This window comes from Bombus flavifrons, chromosome 6 (assembly GCF_040668555.2).
Source record: "Bombus flavifrons isolate JBK064 chromosome 6, iyBomFlav1_principal, whole genome shotgun sequence".
NCBI lineage: Eukaryota > Metazoa > Arthropoda > Insecta > Hymenoptera > Apidae > Bombus > Bombus flavifrons.
This window is the reverse complement of record NC_138447.1, coordinates 4725412-4742465: the sequence shown is the minus strand read 5'-3', so window position 1 is coordinate 4742465 and position 17054 is coordinate 4725412. Positions and strand designations below refer to the sequence as shown.

Here is a 17054-nt window from a genome sequence, read left to right as displayed (position 1 = left end):
TAAAATTAACATCATTTTACTGATTCATTATCGTTTGGGACAGAATATTCTCTTTTCTTCTCTAAAAAAATATAGTAAACAATTAATTTCTCTTTCTTAGAAAATTTATAATTAGTTTCATTATTGCGTGATTTTATCATTCTCGTACTTGTCTATCTGGGATAGAAAATTAGATATGAACTTTTCTGTACAACCGTACAATTAAATAGGTTCTTGCAGCGTGGAACTCAAAAGATTCTTGTCTATGCTAGTGTGCAACTAAACAGGTGAAATCACTAACTTTAAGCTTAAATACATAGATTCTTGTATATGATAAATTGCAACCAAACGGGGCAGATCGCTAACTTTATAGGTTTTTGTATATGCTAACTTTAGTTAACCTCAGCTCTTCGCCGTATGGTGCAGCACTAATCCGGGAACAACCAGATTTATTAGTGTGAGCACTTTTATTTCCTCTCTGGCAGTAATAAAGTTAGTGGACTATAGTGTACAAATGGGAGTGGAGGAACAAATTCATGTCACGTGACACAAGCGACATTTAAGTTGTTGAATGGTAATATGACGTCATGTATTTCTCGAGAGTCGAAAGGGAAAGGAATTTGAGGAGAGAATTCTCCTGGCAACAGTGGCGGCAAGCGGTAAGACAGTTGGCAAAGATGGAAACATGGCGGGGGTACTCACTAATTGTGGTGTATCCCGAAATGATTGTCTAGTTTCTCTTTTGGTGCGTTTGTAATTTTTAAATGTAATTATTACATGTTTATTTTATTTTATAGAATTTTCCTAGAAGTTTTTTCAAATAATACATAACTATTATAATAGCTAAAAAAATAAAATATAAATGTTATTTTATTGTAATTTCTTATTATTTTAAGATATTATTTTTTTATTTATTAAAGGAGTTTTTACTTTATATTTGTACATTTAGGCAGGAAAGAATATTTGAAAGAATTCGATTAATTTGCGTTTGTTTTCTACAAATATTTCATGCTGTTGTATTTATTTATGATATTTATGTAGTATTATTAATAAGATATATCAACAAATACAATATCTTGGTAAATTTCTATTAAGTAATGTAGTAATTTCTTACTACTTTTTATACACATTTCTGTCATCTTTTTGAAAAATAGTAAATATTCAGTTTAGTGAGGTTATGTTGAGTTCCAAAAAATGTTTGTTGATATGAAATAATATTTATAATGTAAAAAGAATAATTATAGGTTGTAGGGCCAGCAGAATTATGTCACAAAGTTTCTGAAGGATTACATGAAAGTGCAAAAGAAAGAAAGTGGCGTATTGTCGTACATCAGTGTGAACTTGTTGCTAAAATCATAGAATCGAGCTTAAGTCTTGGTATAGATTTCATTATTTTTGTTTTTGATTGGAGAACTACTCAATCTTTATCCGAAGTAAGTAGATATAAGTATATATGTCTAACAATTATAGTCTTTATGAAATAATATTGATATTGAAGAAAATTATTTCTCAAGGTAGAAACAAATATAAGTCTCATAGATGAACATTATATAATTTCTGGAGCTGTATGCCTTGTAAATTGTAGAGGAATTTCAAATATTATGGGATTGACTTCCCACAAATCAGCAAAAATACGAGAGAAATACAATATTCGATTTTTATCTGCTAATGTTTTTGTAAGTTGTATATGTATATATTTCCTTTTGTAATTTATAATTATTCTATTAATTTTTATATTCCTCTTAGAAACCACAAATTTGTGTTCAATTAAGTAATAGAATACTGAATTTAGTGGAAGCTATATTGGGCATAACAAGTGGAATTCCTACTATTGGTCTACTGATATAAAATTTTGTAAAACTTGTTCTTATATTATTAATATTAAAATGAAGAAAACAAATAGTAAAAATCAAGCATATGCTTCTAGTCAAGAAGACAGTGAAAATGATAGTGATGAAACTGAATGTAGTATTGGCAGCAATTCAACTGCTGGTACCCATCGCAGTGATACACCTACCCGCAGTGCTCGTTATAGAAGAAAAGGTCGGCGTAGAAGTAAAACAGCAAAATATAAACCATGTACAGACAAGCCCCTTTACAAATATTGCTGCAGTGTTAAAGAAGATCATGGACAGCCATTGTTTGGAGTACAATTTAATCATCATTTAAAAGAAGGTGAACCATTAATATTTGCTTCAGTAGGAAGCAATCGAGTAAGCATTTATGAATGTCCAGAAGGAGGAAATATCAGATTACGTCAGTGTTATGCAGATCCTGATCCAGAAGAAAATTTTTACACTTGTACTTGGACTTATGATGATTCTGGGAAACCTTTATTAGCAGTTGCTGGATCACGTGGTGTTGTAAGAGTTATTAGTCCTGTAACTATGACTTGCATCAAACATTATATTGGACATGGTCATGCAATAAATGAATTAAAAATTCATCCTAGAGATCCAAACATATTACTTTCAGCATCAAAAGATCATGCTCTTAGATTATGGAATATAAAAACTGATGTATGCATAGCAATATTTGGTGGTGTTGAAGGTCATAGAGATGAAGTCTTAAGTGCTGACTTTGATATGAAAGGAGAACGTATTATTTCATGTGGCATGGATCATGCTCTGAAACTATGGTCATTGGATAAGGCAGATATGCAAGAAGCAATAAAGCAGTCTTACTATTGTAACCCTAGTCGTAATGGAAGACCTTTTGATTCGATACTTCAACACTTTCCAGATTTTACTACACGGGATGTTCATCGTAACTATGTTGATTGCGTTAAATGGTATGGTGACTTCATTTTAAGTAAATCTTGTGAAAATTGTATTGTTTGTTGGAAACCAGGACGCCTCGAAGATTTTCAGTTACGCAGTGGAGAAACAAGCGCTACAGTTTTACATAGGTTTGAGTTTAAGGAATGTGATATATGGTTTATACGATTTTCAATGGATTTTTGTCAGCGTACAATAGCTTTAGGAAATCAAGTGGGTAGAACATATGTGTGGGACTTAGAAGTTGATGAACCTGGTCAAGCACGCTGTTATTCACTGCAGCATCCACGATGTACTGCACCTATACGTCAAACAAGTTTAAGTAGAGATGGTTCAGTTTTGTTATGTGTTTGTGATGATGCTACTGTATGGAGATGGAATCGTGAACATTAATATCTCCATAATACATACAATGGTGCCTTTTTATATTTACATAACATACTGCATTAGATGCTTATTACTGCCTTTATAATTACTATAAATAGTAAATTGTAAATTTATAACGGCATATATTTATAAAGTAATTATAATAATTTCTCTATTCATAAGTAATTTATGAAAAATTAAAATTTAGATATTTATATATTTTATTACTAATTATAATATCCTCTTTATAAAAAAATGTGGAGCTAGTTTTTTATACGTGGAACTATATCAGAAGGAATTTGAAGAATTACATTATGTTGTATTCATAGCAATTTTAGAAAGCTTTATATACCTCTATATGGCTCTAATTCTTCATACATAATATTTTGCGCACTAGTATAATTATTTCACAAAATAAAGTTATTTTGTACAAATATTTAACTATTCCATTTTATAATTAAACTTTAATCTAAACCTACTTGTAACAATATTTCACTTGTGATAAAAAATTAATGCATTTTCTTATAAAATAGTAAACAACAAAACATTTGATTAATAACAAATGACAATAATACAAAATCAAATATTTTAAAAACTCTCAAAATTAAGATAACTTCTAATTCTTTTTTATGATTAAAATAATTTCGTTTATAAACATAGAAATGGAGAATCTGACAAGACCTCAATTCTCTCATATTTTTCGATATCCCACGACTAAATTTGGAATATAAGCACAAACAGATGATCCCAAAAGTTTCGAGAATCCGAACAATACAAAAGTATTAAGATCTCATTCAATTTCGTCCAAATTTTTCCTACCCTCGAAACTCAGGTTTCTCGTATAACTGCACCCCGTGATACAATCGTTATATTTTAAAATTTTTACTATAAATTTTAAATTTGCTTTAATTTACTATTCTTCAGTGACTGATTTATACATTGATTTGATAATAATCCTGTAATTGAATTGTAATAAAAACTGATGGCTATGGAAGACCAAAGCAATTATTTGAAGTTATATACTTTTTATCGATAAAGAAAAATCAAAAAATACATAATCATTAAAAAATTGAATATTTATATACTTCAAATACAATATTATCTTTGAAGATGTAATAAATAAGTGCCAAAATGTGATTTATATGTAAGCAGGAAATGTATTGTAAATAGAAAATTTTGATTTTATGAATAATTGCTTAATAGTGAATTAACAACTACAGCACTTCTTTTTGCTTCTTTGGAATCTTTGTCTTCACCTTGTCGTTGTTGCATATCCTGTTGTCCTCTAATTCTAATGTTGTGCTTCTCTTTGAATTCATTTATTTCGAGTCCTTTTTTTGTTAACTGATCATTTAGGGCATCTATGACTTTAATTAACTACAAATTTTCAAAGTTGTATTGTATTTTTAATTGTATAAAAATAAAAAATTATACATGCAAATTATTTTAACTAACAATGAAAAAAAATAGAACAATTCTAACCTGTTCTTTATTTGTTACCAATGCAGGCATTACATCCTCTACAGTACGTTCACATAAAACTCCTCCAGTCATTCGATAACATTTTCTTTTCGGGTCTATATTTTTCAATGTATCAATTACGATCCTAAAATATGATAAGAGTATATCATTTAAGCAATAAAATAATAATGTATGCTATCTGAAAGAAGATATATTATAAATAAATTTATAACATTGCTTCATTATAGAACTTTCATTAAAATTTTGTGGCATGAAAGTTTATGTCAAGTTATTTTTGCTACCTGTTCAAAATATTTAAAATATATTTATAGTAAGCAATAAAAATAAAGAATATAGGTTAGGAAACACATACTTGTGTTCATTTAGTTCCATCTCCATTTCTGACAATTTATTGGCCATTGCCCTTTGTTCATTGCGAAGCATTTGAAATTCAGATAATATTTCTGTGGTAGACTTCGTACCTTTTGAAGACTTTCCTGATTTTTTATCACTAGCCATATTAGGAGCTCTATATTACTTCTTCATCCGTGAGATTCAACACTTCAGCATGGATTCAGCGATGCTTTTGGCGCGTGACGTTTCTTAGTTAAGATCGATTTATACATAAATATATCGATTAAATTTTTAAATTCGATACATTTATAACAAAGTAATGTCAGAGGAAATGTTTATTACATTACTTTAAGTATATTCAAATTTTATATTGTACAAAAATAAATAAGTAATTAAAAATTCAATCTTGCTATAATAAAGAAAATTGGGTTTTAATAAAAATGTTAACTTTTATCATATACATTATTTTATTCGAAACTATAAGAAATATTATACATAAAGTATAGGAAATGAAGATTTTATTTATATTACGTATATATTTCATGTATTAGTTTAAACATATATTTTGCACATGAATTTTTTTGGATTAAATAGTTTAAAATTTATAAACAAAAATTAAGGTAATAATCAAATCTCTTTATTATCTTTTTTTACATTCTATGAGATGAAATTTCATTTTGTGCGTTGTTTTTTTTGCTACAAAATGTAGCAAAACTCTATAAAAGTAAATTATCCACATATTGCATTCTATACAAAAAGGGAGAAGAGCAATATATCCTATCTAAAATGAATAATATTTATACATAGAAAGTATATTTTGCTCACCAATTAATACATTCAAGCTCACAACATAAATAAAAAATCTCAGATAAAGCTACTCACATCATCATATATTTGTCAAAATGTTGCATTAGAAGAATTGTTATGTCTCTAGACATAAATATCCTTAACTTACTTAAATAATACGATTAATCTTAAATAATACAATTTATGAGCAGTGGCAAGTGACATACATTTCTTTTTGTTATTAAATGATATGTTATAAATAATTTTTTAGGCATATATAAATTTACTCATCGTATCCCATACATTCATCATATCAAATTATTTTATTCTTTACTATCTAAATTTAGATATTAAACAGGAATGCAAAGAAAATGAGTATTATAACATTAAACCTTCTTTTGTATAACAAGTTTCATTATTATATTAATCACTTCATTATACATTCATGAGATGTATATACTTTATATACATATGTTAACGTGAATGTAAAGTATTACACATATTATTTACTGTACATGTATTCTAGTAGCAAGCATAGTCTCAAACACAATATAATATTATCAGCCTTCCAAAATGAAATATAGAATAATAACAGTTTAATGTAGAAGTTATGTAAAAGATATACAAAAAATGTTAAAATTAATACATTCAATATTATTATATATAAACGATGTAAATAATGTAGGAATATAGTATTCAACAACAGTTATATGAGGAAGTTAATATTTGATCCTAGCAATCAAATATTAAAGTTATGTATTAAAATAATGAAATAAGTTTAAGCAGACATTTTGCAACATATTTTCAGTATTTAATGAAAAATTATACGATATTTAAATTATATAAATATCTTATAATTCATAATAGTTTCATTTGATTGCATGTCTTTCACAAAATATAAAATTATAAATTTCTAAAAATTTGTTTTGAAGTCTTATTTGATTATCACAACTGCAATCTTTTTTATATTTGAGAATTTAAAATAATACTCTTTAAATTGATAATAATAAATTCAAATAAACTAAAAATGATCACATTCTTAAATTTATAAAATTTTACTGTAATATATTCTATATTGTAAATGTATATATATAGAACATATCATAAGAAAAACTTAATTTACTTTAAGTCATGGAAGATATTATACCTTTGAAGTAATAGATACATATGTCACCTTACATATTATAAATGTATTTGTATGAATTGAACAGCACATTATACAAATATATTGCGTGCAGGAATGTATTTCTTTTTCCCCAGAGTGCCTCATTTTCAACACTTCTCTTATCTATTGCAAAAGTTGTTGTAATAAATTTCAATAAATAAAAATTTTCGTATAACGAAAATTTATGAATGTTAAATATGCAATAAATAATGTATTAAGTATAATACATTTTATAATACTTTTACATTAAAGTAATTCTGTAAAGTTCCTTAAGAAAGAAAATTTACTCGGGGGATATATATTCAAGATTTAGTTTTCCAATTACATGTATACTTACTGAAAAATAATTAAGAGGTTTTAATTGCTGATATAAAACTACCCAAAAATATAGTAAGTTTATTTTACTAATATATAAGTAATAATATGTAAAATAATGAAATAAATAAATATAGATGTGTTCACATCATAAAAATATGAATTTCTCTTATCTACAATTATAAATGGGAAAGTTATATTGTCCTTTTATTTTGCTATTATCTGCACTAAAGAAGATATGTAAACGTTATTAAGATGAACACTTTCTGTGATTCTGCATAAAAAACTATTTTATCATTTCCAAAACTTCATTCCCTTAAAAAAGCTATCTTTAAGTGTACTATCTTCTTGCATGATTCAATATCAATTTTTTCTATAATTGTATTTAATTTCCAGTACTTAAATATGTATTATTGTAATTTTCTTCACTTATATACAGTAAAAAATTTCGCAATTTTAATTGTTTGAGTCTCAGAGGTCTCTGAAAAAACAGGGTCGAAAAATCCCGAACAGTGCGATAGCGCCCGTTATATTTGTTATTTTTATGAAATACATTTATATTATATATGCGTATTATTAGTTTATAAATATTTCAAGTTTTGTTCAATAAAAATTACTGAGAAGATAACAATGTAATACAAAATACCGTCAGTCGTCTGTAGCATTCAAATGTACTGGGACTTTTCAACACAAAATCTAAACAGCGTGATCGCGCTGCTTGGGACTCAAACGGTTAATAAGTTTTGTTTCCATTAAAAATATCAGCATTTCAATGTAAATTATCTTAAAACGAAAAAAGCTATTGGTTTTATGTTACTAAACCGACGTTTCGGAATTTAATCTTAGTAAGAATTTATTAGATTTAGGATGTGCGAGCTGTTCTGTAAGATGAAAATGAGGTAAATGATATACTGTACATAACAGAGCTACTTCACCTTGTCGTAACTGAAATTCGCAACCATTTGCGAGAGGTCGTGAAGGTAATTCTCCTTCACAGACTAAAGCCCAATGATGCGATCTTTTCTGTCGTTCTTTTTCGTTTGAAAGAACAGGGCTGGTTACGAAAAAGGGTTCTAAAAATGCGCGCGGTGCTGCATCTTGAGCCAAACATCGTGCAAGTCGATTTAAAATAGACTCAACAGAATGACGCGGTTGTTGCCGCGTAACTCTTAAATATTTCTGTAAAGCTCTTGCCATAGATGGAAATACTGCTTGTGCAGCTTCCATGGGATCCATAGGACCAGGATTTGGAGTAGACTCAACTTCTGAATGCAAACGTTTTATATGTGCAAATGCTTCTTCAGCGGCAGTGATTAATCTTGCTCTACGTTTTCGTACTCTACGTTCATAATCATGTTCCTCATAAAAACGTTCATTGTGACTGGAATCTCTACGACGAGTTTGAGTTGTTATGACTGCTCTATCACCACTACCTCCTCGTGACTGAACACTACCAGTTACTCCACCATCAACCTCATAAAACTTGAAGCTTGACTGTTTTCTACCAGATTTTGATACTGGGAGTCTTTCTAGATATGGATTATAAATAGGAAATTCTGTATAATATCTTTCTAATACCCATACTGCTGCTCGCTGTATTGACAATTGTCCTATTGCATAAGATCGGGATTCACCATCTGGTGATCTTACAATCTTAAATATCAACATTATTATAAATACAATGTACTAAGAATAAATATAAAGAAGTAATTACACAAGAATGAAATGCACTTACTTTAAGACAAAAGATAGGCTGTTGATGGCGAATTTCAATTAGCAATATAGCAATATAATGTATGAATAGTAGAGTATCTGCAAGAGTACCTGCATAATTTACTAAATTTTTATATTCTGTTATTTCACCATTAGCAGCAGTCTTAGCACTCTCAGTAACCTATAATTTATAATGATATAAAAATACTGTAGTTGAGGAGATCTTGAAAGTTAATAAAATTATGTACCTGAACAACATAAAATAACCAGTAAGTACAAATGCATAATGTAGTAAGAAGCAACACTCCCGCTCGGAATAAGAATATGCGTGGCATAGTAGCATTTTTTGAGCGTAAAAACACAGCCCAACTCCCAATACCTAATAGCACCAATTTAAAGGCTAAACCTAGTAATTGGCCTTTACATTCAGCATTACAAGATAATAACTGAAGCTTTTGTTGCATAGTTAAAACAGTTGTAGAATCAGGAAAAAATCCTAACTTAGGCAATATGACCATTGTTATAGGACTAAGAAAAGCACTTAATCCAAGCATCATTGCTATAACCGGCCCCATAAATCGATTACAGGAACTAAATGATCCATCATTCTCATTTGGCCAATGGCTCACATCTTCAGTTGATTCTGATCTATCAGAAGTATTTCCAGTGACAGCTGTAGTATTTTCACCCCAGTTTTCATCTTGAGGTAAAATTTGTACTTCTATTACTTCTTGACCTAAATTATCAACACTATCTCCTCTTACATTAACAGTTGTTTGAAAAGGTGCCATTTCTGTGGAATCTAAATTGTGTCTTTCTTTCTTTTGACTACGACTTGTCCTTTAAAAAGATGTTTATGTTAACAAAAAGGTCATAAAAAGAAGCCTTTGGCTAAGTTATATTTTCTTTTGATTAACTAAAGTACCTGGTACTTCTATGTGAATGTTGCCTGTGATGAGATTTAGAACTATGAGTACGATGATGTTTTTGAGAAGTTCTGCTATGATGGCTATGGCTATGCTCGCTAGCCCCCGATTTTACGCTCTCCGTCTCCATTCCCCGGCAAAGGCTACCGCCCTGCTGTTACCCCATAAGAGCATACCCTCTTCCACTCGTGACCGAACACCAAGCACATGTACTTACGTAAATGTATCAAACGTAAAACTGAAATTTTATCGAATTATAAAATGGTATGATATGAACAACGAAGCATTTTGCAAGCTTGAAATTTTTTGTTGCTTTGACATTTTAAAACAAAGAATACATTTCTTTTACATATGATATTAGTTCCATTAAAAATTATTATAATAAAGCTACTTATTTAGTGCAGGATTCTGTTAAAGTACTAAAAAACAGACGCCGACACGCCTAACGTTTATTATTCTGACCCCCTCTAACTTGTCTTGTTACCACATTCCGGAATAATTGTTAGGGAAAAAACAGCATGAGTTCCTAGGGATGTTATATAAAGAAATAAACAGTATTAAATTTTTATGAAAGTAATATATATAATGTAAAAATCTTAAATTTAGTCGCTTTTTCACTAATTATAAGTTGCTTTGTAATCATATTGATAATATTGATATACCATTGAGAACAGATCAAAAATATTGGTGCCAATGCTGCTTCAATAAAACGTAGCTTTAGGCTTCTGATCTTATTATCATACCTAATGAACACAAAATACGCAACAATTGACGAAATTATTTGAACAGTTGATTCTTTTTTCAAGGTAGGCTTTTTTGTACATATGATCTTACATATATAAGTTTTAGTAAAATACTGTTCACTGAAAAAAAAACTAGTATATTATGGATCACCAATCATAAAGAAAACTCTTTATACTAAATTTGCGATAATGCTAACAAAACCGTGACAGATGAAAAGTATTAAATAACCAGCTAAACAGGTAGGTACACGAAATAAACAATAATATAAAACAATATTATTTTATATATTGTTGAAACTATTCTATTATGAATTATACTTATGCATTAATAGCTTTAAAAAATCTTGAAGAATATTGGTATTTTATGTAAATATTTGATAAACTTTTTTTTTTAATTACTGGTATATTTTACATTATAAAAATAATTGCATGCAATCCATTGAAATGATTAAGGATAATTATTACATTACATTAATATAACTAGTTGCTGATTTTCGGTTTTTATGTATATATATATGTATGATTATAGAAAAATATAGACATGGCATTACGTACATATGGTGATAAACCAATAAGTTTCCAAGTAGAGGAAAATGGAGAATATTATTGTATTGGTTCAGAAGTGGGCAATTATCTGCGCCTATTTCGAGGATCATTATACAAACGTTACCCTGGAATGTTCAGGAGATCCATTACAAATGATGAACGTAAAAAATTAGTAGAGCTTGGCTTAAGTCAACATGTACTTGCATCTAGTGTATCTCTCTTAAGAGCTAGTGAAGTAGAAGATATTATCGAGGGTAATGATGATAAGTATAAAGCTGTATCAGTACATTCAACAGAACCTCCAGCTCCTAGGGAAGGAAAATCAAAAAAATCGATGCCTTGGGTGCCTAGTTTACCAAATAGTTCACACTTGGATGCTGTACCTCAAGCTACACCAATTAATCGTAACAGAGTACATAATAAAAAAGTCAGAACATTTCCTTTATGGTAAATACTTAATCTCTTCCATATTTATATGAAAACAGATACTTAACAGATGATTTTTATTCTTTAAAAGGTGATTTATACATGGTATTATTCAACATAGAACATTGTTAATACTATAATAAATTTTGAATAACATTTATTATGTTTGTTGTATTTTTCTAGTTTTGATGACACAGATCCATCAGCAAACTTAGAAAATGCAGCACAGCAAGAAATGTTAGTTCCAATTCGATTAGATATGGAAATTGAAGGACAAAAATTGAGAGATACTTTCACGTGGAATAAAAATGGTATGGTTTCTTGTGTACCAATAATATATTATATAATCATATGTTATCACAATAAAACACTAATTTTTTTTAGAAAGTCTCATAACTCCTGAACAATTTGCTGAGGTATTATGTGATGATTTAGATTTAAATCCATTAACCTTTGTACCAGCCATTGCACAAGCTATAAGACAACAAATAGAGGCTTTTCCACAAGAAACAATTTTAGAAGATCAATGTGATCAACGAGTTATAATTAAGTTAAACATACATGTAGGAAATACATCTTTAGTAGATCAAGTAGAATGGGATATGTCTGAAAAAGAAAATAATCCTGAGAAGTTTGCAATGAAACTGTGTGCTGAATTAGGGCTTGGTGGAGAATTTGTTACTGCTATTGCTTACAGGTAAGTACAGTTTTGCCTTAAAATGAACAACTCGTTATTCCCTCTTCTTTATTTGAACTCAGCAGGATGAGAATATGCACAATGCTTTCTCACTCTGGTATTAGCGATTCTGGCGTATTATATCCTACTTGGTCAATCACTTTTTGATTTGTTGCAATCTCGAGCTTCTCGCTCGTTCTATGTCTTTTTTGTCCCATTTGAAAACAAAGTCAAACTGAATAGTATACCCGGTTCGTAATAAGCATCTGACTGGCCTCAAGCACTTTGCTTATTTCTAGGAAAGCTATATAAGTAATCTGAATATTTTATAAAATATTTTAATAAAATTTATTAGTATATCTTAATCAAATTTACTTTAGTGTACGAGGACAATTATCATGGCACCAAAGGACCTATGCATTTTCTGAAGCACCTCTACCTACTGTAGAAGTACCTTTTAGACCACCTTCAGAAGCTGATCAATGGGCTCCATTTTTGGAAACATTAACAGATGCAGAAATGGAAAAGAAAATACGCGATCAAGATAGAAATACGCGGTAAAAACTATTATGTTATATAATTCAACAACTATAATATGCATAAAATAAATATGTAATTACAATATTTTTATACTTTTTGTTCCAGGCGTATGAGACGTTTAGCAAACACTACACCTGGATGGTAATGCATGTAAATTATAACGATAAAAAATTACAGCGTTATACTTGTAGATTTATTCTGAAAATATTCATTTTTAGAGATTTTTAAACTTTAAATATAATAAATAAACCCTTATATCAAAATTTAAATAGAGAATAAAATACATTTTAATAAAAATTTACACATTTACCAATATCACAATATAGCTAATTAATATAAAACTTTATTATCAAAAAGTATTTCTATCTTCTTATAATCACTCCCTCTTTGCATGTTCTTACTTACATGTCGTGATTGATGTTACATAACCAAAGAAATAGAAAAAAGGTCTTGATAATCAACTTAATTTTAACTGTTTATGAAATATATGTCATGTGATCATGTAATGAGACACTCATAATATTGATAAGTAATTTTTAATCTCTTCTATTTACTATAATCCAGACTTTCATGTTTTAAAAATGTTTTACAATAATGAAACAATCAAAAGTATATGGCTAAATAACATTCGTCTTATCTACTTAATTAGTCATTCGTTTTATTCTGAATACTCAATTTTGGTTATCTTTATAATTATTTATTTTAATATCAACATGATAGAAGAATATTAAGTAAAATTTCTAACTTGTTGAAAAAATATGCTATTTAAATCATACAGTTTTACTTATAATTTTGTTATACTTATAAATTACGTACAATTAAATAAAATATTTATAAAAATTAAATAAAAATACAATATTTATAGATAAAAATTAATGCAATAGAATTTGGATTAAAGTAGCTTATAATCTTTAATCTATAAATTGGAATTGTAGTTTATAAAAAAAGCTAAACTTAACTGATTAATAGACAGACATGTATTGGAAAAATGTATTACTGATATAAAAAATTTCGGTCACTCCACCCATAATCGCCTGTTCAATTATCATTACGTATCCAGATCCAGTATCGAGTATAGGACTGTCAATCTATAAAGTGTGAGTAAGAGAAGTTGATTGAGGAAGGGGAATACGCACTGAAATGTACGGATATTAATCGACTCAGTTCACATTTGATGCTTAACGGGGCAAGAGTATTGGCAGGCGAAAACAAATTCCAAACATGGATATCAGTTCATTGATATACAAATCATCGCAACAAACTAGTACAATTTCAACATTCCATAACAATCCTTTTCCTCGTAGACCTTGGATTACTGATACTGGAGCTGCAGCGGCTGTCAGTCATAGCGGTGTTAAAGGAATTGTGGCTGGTAAAATACATTTTTTTTATTATATCATTTCTTGTATTAATGATTTCATTTTTAATATGTGTTCAGTGCTTTTTATTATTTATCGGAATAGTCCAATAGAAAACAAACACATTAGTTGAAAGTGAGAGAGAAGTGTAAGTAAAACTAGAAGAGCGACAAAGATAGATAAACTGAGTCAGCGCATTCGACACACGATAGATTCAAAGATCGAGAAATATTTAACCTTCGAAATATGCGCTAGTACACAAATTTTTGTTTTAAAGATTATAAATGAAATTGTTTATACATTTTTCTTTTAAATATATATCAATGGATTCATTAAGTACTTCTTTACCAATTTTTATCAATCTTTTAAATAATAAAATATTAATGAAATTATGGATATATTTTAGGAGGTATTACCGGCGGTATAGAAATATGTATCACTTACCCGACTGAATATGTAAAAACACAGCTACAACTTGATGGGAAAGCTGGATCTGGTAAACAATATTCAGGAATATTGGATTGTGTGAAAAAAACCATAAAAAATCGTGGATTCTTTGGTCTATACAGGGGTCTTTCAGTATTACTTTATGGTTCAATACCAAAGTCAGCTGTACGCTTTGGTTCCTTTGAAAAAATGAAAGAATTGTTAGTAGATTCAAATGGAAAACTTACTACACAGAATAGTCTTATAGCAGGACTATGTGCAGGTGCATCTGAAGCTATTTTTGCAGTTACTCCTATGGAGACAATTAAAGTAAAATTCATAAATGATCAAAGATCTGCTAATCCAAAATACAAAGGATTCTTTCATGGAGTAGGGATGATTACCAAGGAATATGGTAAATAGAATATTAATATATATTATTTTATAAAGAATTTAAGTCAATAAATATAATTTTTTGATCCATAACATTTACAATCTAATTTAAGTATGATTTTAAAAAGAACTAAAAGCTTAGTTATCGCTTAATTAAATTGCTTAGTAATGCTCTGAAAACAAGTAAATTCCCCTTGAACCGTATGTGCAACAAGTCCAATCAAGAGCTATGTAAAGAGGTCAAGTTATATTAGTTATGTGCTTCTCAATTTACATATATGACAGTAAAGTAATGTCATATATGTCACAATAAGTTTATTGTGACATTCAGTCATATGCTACTAAACATTTGTTATTACATTATACAATGTGTATAAGTTATAAGTGTCATATTAATATTAGTACAAATAAAAAATATAACTTTTTACTTGCTAGGATTCAGGGGCATATATCAAGGACTAACACCTACAATTTTAAAGCAAGGATCAAACCAAGCAATTAGATTTTGTACCATGGAAACATTAAAAGATTGGTATAAAGGTGGAAATAAAGATGTAGTTATACCAAAAGTAGTTACTGGATTTTTTGGTGCATGTGCTGGGGCATTATCTGTTTTTGGAAATACTCCAATTGATGTTGTAAAAACTAGAATGCAGGTAAATATGTTTTTCTTTTATAATCATTAAGTTATATATATATTATACATTATTTATATATAATTATATATATATATATTTTTAATATACTTCACTAAATGTGTATCATACTTTCAGGGTCTAGAAGCCTCAAAATATAAGAATAGTATAGATTGTGTGAAACAAATATGGATCAATGAAGGTCCAATGGCATTTTATAAAGGAACTATCCCAAGATTAAGTAGAGTATGTTTAGATGTTGGCATAACATTTATGATTTATGATTCCTTCAAAGAATTTTTTGATCGGCTTTGGCCTTGAAAGTTATTAATTTTGCAACTGTATATTCTAAAATGTCAGTGCAAATGTAGCTTTCATAATTTCATCATTACTTATGTAATATATCTATAATCGTACATGTTAAGAAATGCCTTTATTTCAAATATGATACATACCAAAGTATTCTGTTATAATCGGCATTTTAATGAATGAAAATGAAAGGAAACAAAGTCATATCGAAAAGTTTCAATTTTTATATTAATCAGTGTCGGTATTGAAAGCTGCATTTGTGTAGAGCACAAATTCCACTATATATATTTTTTTATATAAATTTTTATTTAACATAAAATTATATGTATGGAAGGCAAATGGTAATGTAAATTTATTCATATAATTATTTCAATTTTGTTTATCAGTTTATAAATTTTATTTAAAATATTGTTAAATATTTAACATTCCTATAGATTTGAGTCATCGAATGAATGTTTATATTGTGAAAGTGATTTGTACATGGTATGCATAAGTTATGTAGACATATATATATATATATATATATATATATATATATATATACATATATATTTCTAAGATATATTGTACAGTTTAAGTACAAAAATATACAGAATGTTAATTAAAATAATGAGAATAATAAAAAATGTTTATTACTTGAGCGAAGGGAAATAGATTGACTTTTTAATTAAGTTTTTTTAATGTAGTAACATCCAAATAAGATTAGAGTAGGTAGGAGGTATAAAATGGTATTAATCAGAAATATTTTTATTTATGTGCACATTACATTCCATTAAATATAATTATCTTCGCTCAGATATTGTAATATATTTTAACATTAATTGAACGAAATTTAACTATAATGGCTGTGACATTCAAACGGAGATAAACATGTAGAAGTTCCTTCAAAATAGAGACCTTGTAATCTCATAACAACTGCAAACTATCTATTTTATTACTTTAACAATAAGACATGATGGTTCATAATGTTTTGTATTTATATTTGTACTTGTACATTGAAATATATATCTTTGCAGTACTATTTATAAATGTTTTATAAAAAAACCTGCTAATATCTTTAAAGTATAGAAAACCTTCATTATTAAAATTATAAGATATTTTTGTATCTAAAAACCTTTTTCATATATATGCTTATAAATGATTATTGTCTTACAAATAAT

At 28.2% G+C, this 17054-nt stretch overlaps 6 protein-coding genes across 7 annotated transcripts; 4 read left to right on the top strand and 2 right to left on the bottom strand.

Moving 5' to 3' along the window:
* Positions 1-510: 510 nt before the first annotated feature.
* On the top strand, positions 511-1865 carry LOC138181132 (uncharacterized). Its single transcript, XM_069115733.1, has 4 exons — positions 511-724; positions 1224-1412; positions 1494-1655; positions 1726-1865. The coding sequence occupies exons 1-4, from the start codon at positions 665-667 to the stop codon at positions 1825-1827; spliced, it is 513 nt and encodes a 170-aa protein (XP_068971834.1). The 5' UTR covers positions 511-664; the 3' UTR covers positions 1828-1865.
* On the bottom strand, positions 1726-5177 carry Pfdn2 (prefoldin 2). The gene is made up of 3 exons (XM_069115734.1): positions 4957-5177; positions 4605-4728; positions 1726-4499 (listed from the first exon to the last, which is right to left on the bottom strand). Exons 1-3 carry the CDS (start codon positions 5100-5102, stop codon positions 4305-4307), a joined length of 465 nt encoding a protein of 154 aa, XP_068971835.1. The 5' UTR covers positions 5103-5177; the 3' UTR covers positions 1726-4304.
* On the top strand, positions 1866-3149 carry LOC138181128 (polycomb protein EED). The gene has a single exon (XM_069115726.1). It carries the CDS (start codon positions 1866-1868, stop codon positions 3147-3149), a length of 1284 nt encoding a protein of 427 aa, XP_068971827.1.
* Positions 5178-5540: 363 nt separating the features above from the next.
* Positions 5541-10595, bottom strand: Vang (Strabismus domain-containing protein Vang). The gene is made up of 5 exons (XM_069115725.1): positions 10505-10595; positions 9842-10368; positions 9165-9756; positions 8939-9097; positions 5541-8856 (listed from the first exon to the last, which is right to left on the bottom strand). The coding sequence occupies exons 2-5, from the start codon at positions 9970-9972 to the stop codon at positions 8020-8022; spliced, it is 1719 nt and encodes a 572-aa protein (XP_068971826.1). The 5' UTR covers positions 9973-10368; positions 10505-10595; the 3' UTR covers positions 5541-8019.
* On the top strand, positions 10520-13042 carry Snr1 (SWI/SNF related, matrix associated, actin dependent regulator of chromatin, subfamily b, member 1). 2 transcript variants are annotated; one of them, XM_069115729.1, is made up of 6 exons: positions 10520-10648; positions 11115-11578; positions 11741-11868; positions 11942-12254; positions 12614-12790; positions 12879-13042. In XM_069115729.1, exons 2-6 carry the CDS (start codon positions 11127-11129, stop codon positions 12916-12918), a joined length of 1110 nt encoding a protein of 369 aa, XP_068971830.1. In that variant the 5' UTR covers positions 10520-10648; positions 11115-11126; the 3' UTR covers positions 12919-13042. The 2 variants fall into 2 exon arrangements, with proteins under 2 accessions (XP_068971830.1, XP_068971829.1); XM_069115728.1 differs by lacking the exon at positions 10520-10648 and adding an exon at positions 10699-10825.
* Positions 13043-13847: 805 nt separating this feature from the next.
* On the top strand, positions 13848-16915 carry sea (mitochondrial citrate transporter scheggia). Its single transcript, XM_069115730.1, has 4 exons — positions 13848-14145; positions 14538-14972; positions 15386-15606; positions 15724-16915. The coding sequence occupies exons 1-4, from the start codon at positions 13995-13997 to the stop codon at positions 15904-15906; spliced, it is 990 nt and encodes a 329-aa protein (XP_068971831.1). The 5' UTR covers positions 13848-13994; the 3' UTR covers positions 15907-16915.
* The last annotated feature ends 139 nt before the right edge of the window (positions 16916-17054 follow it).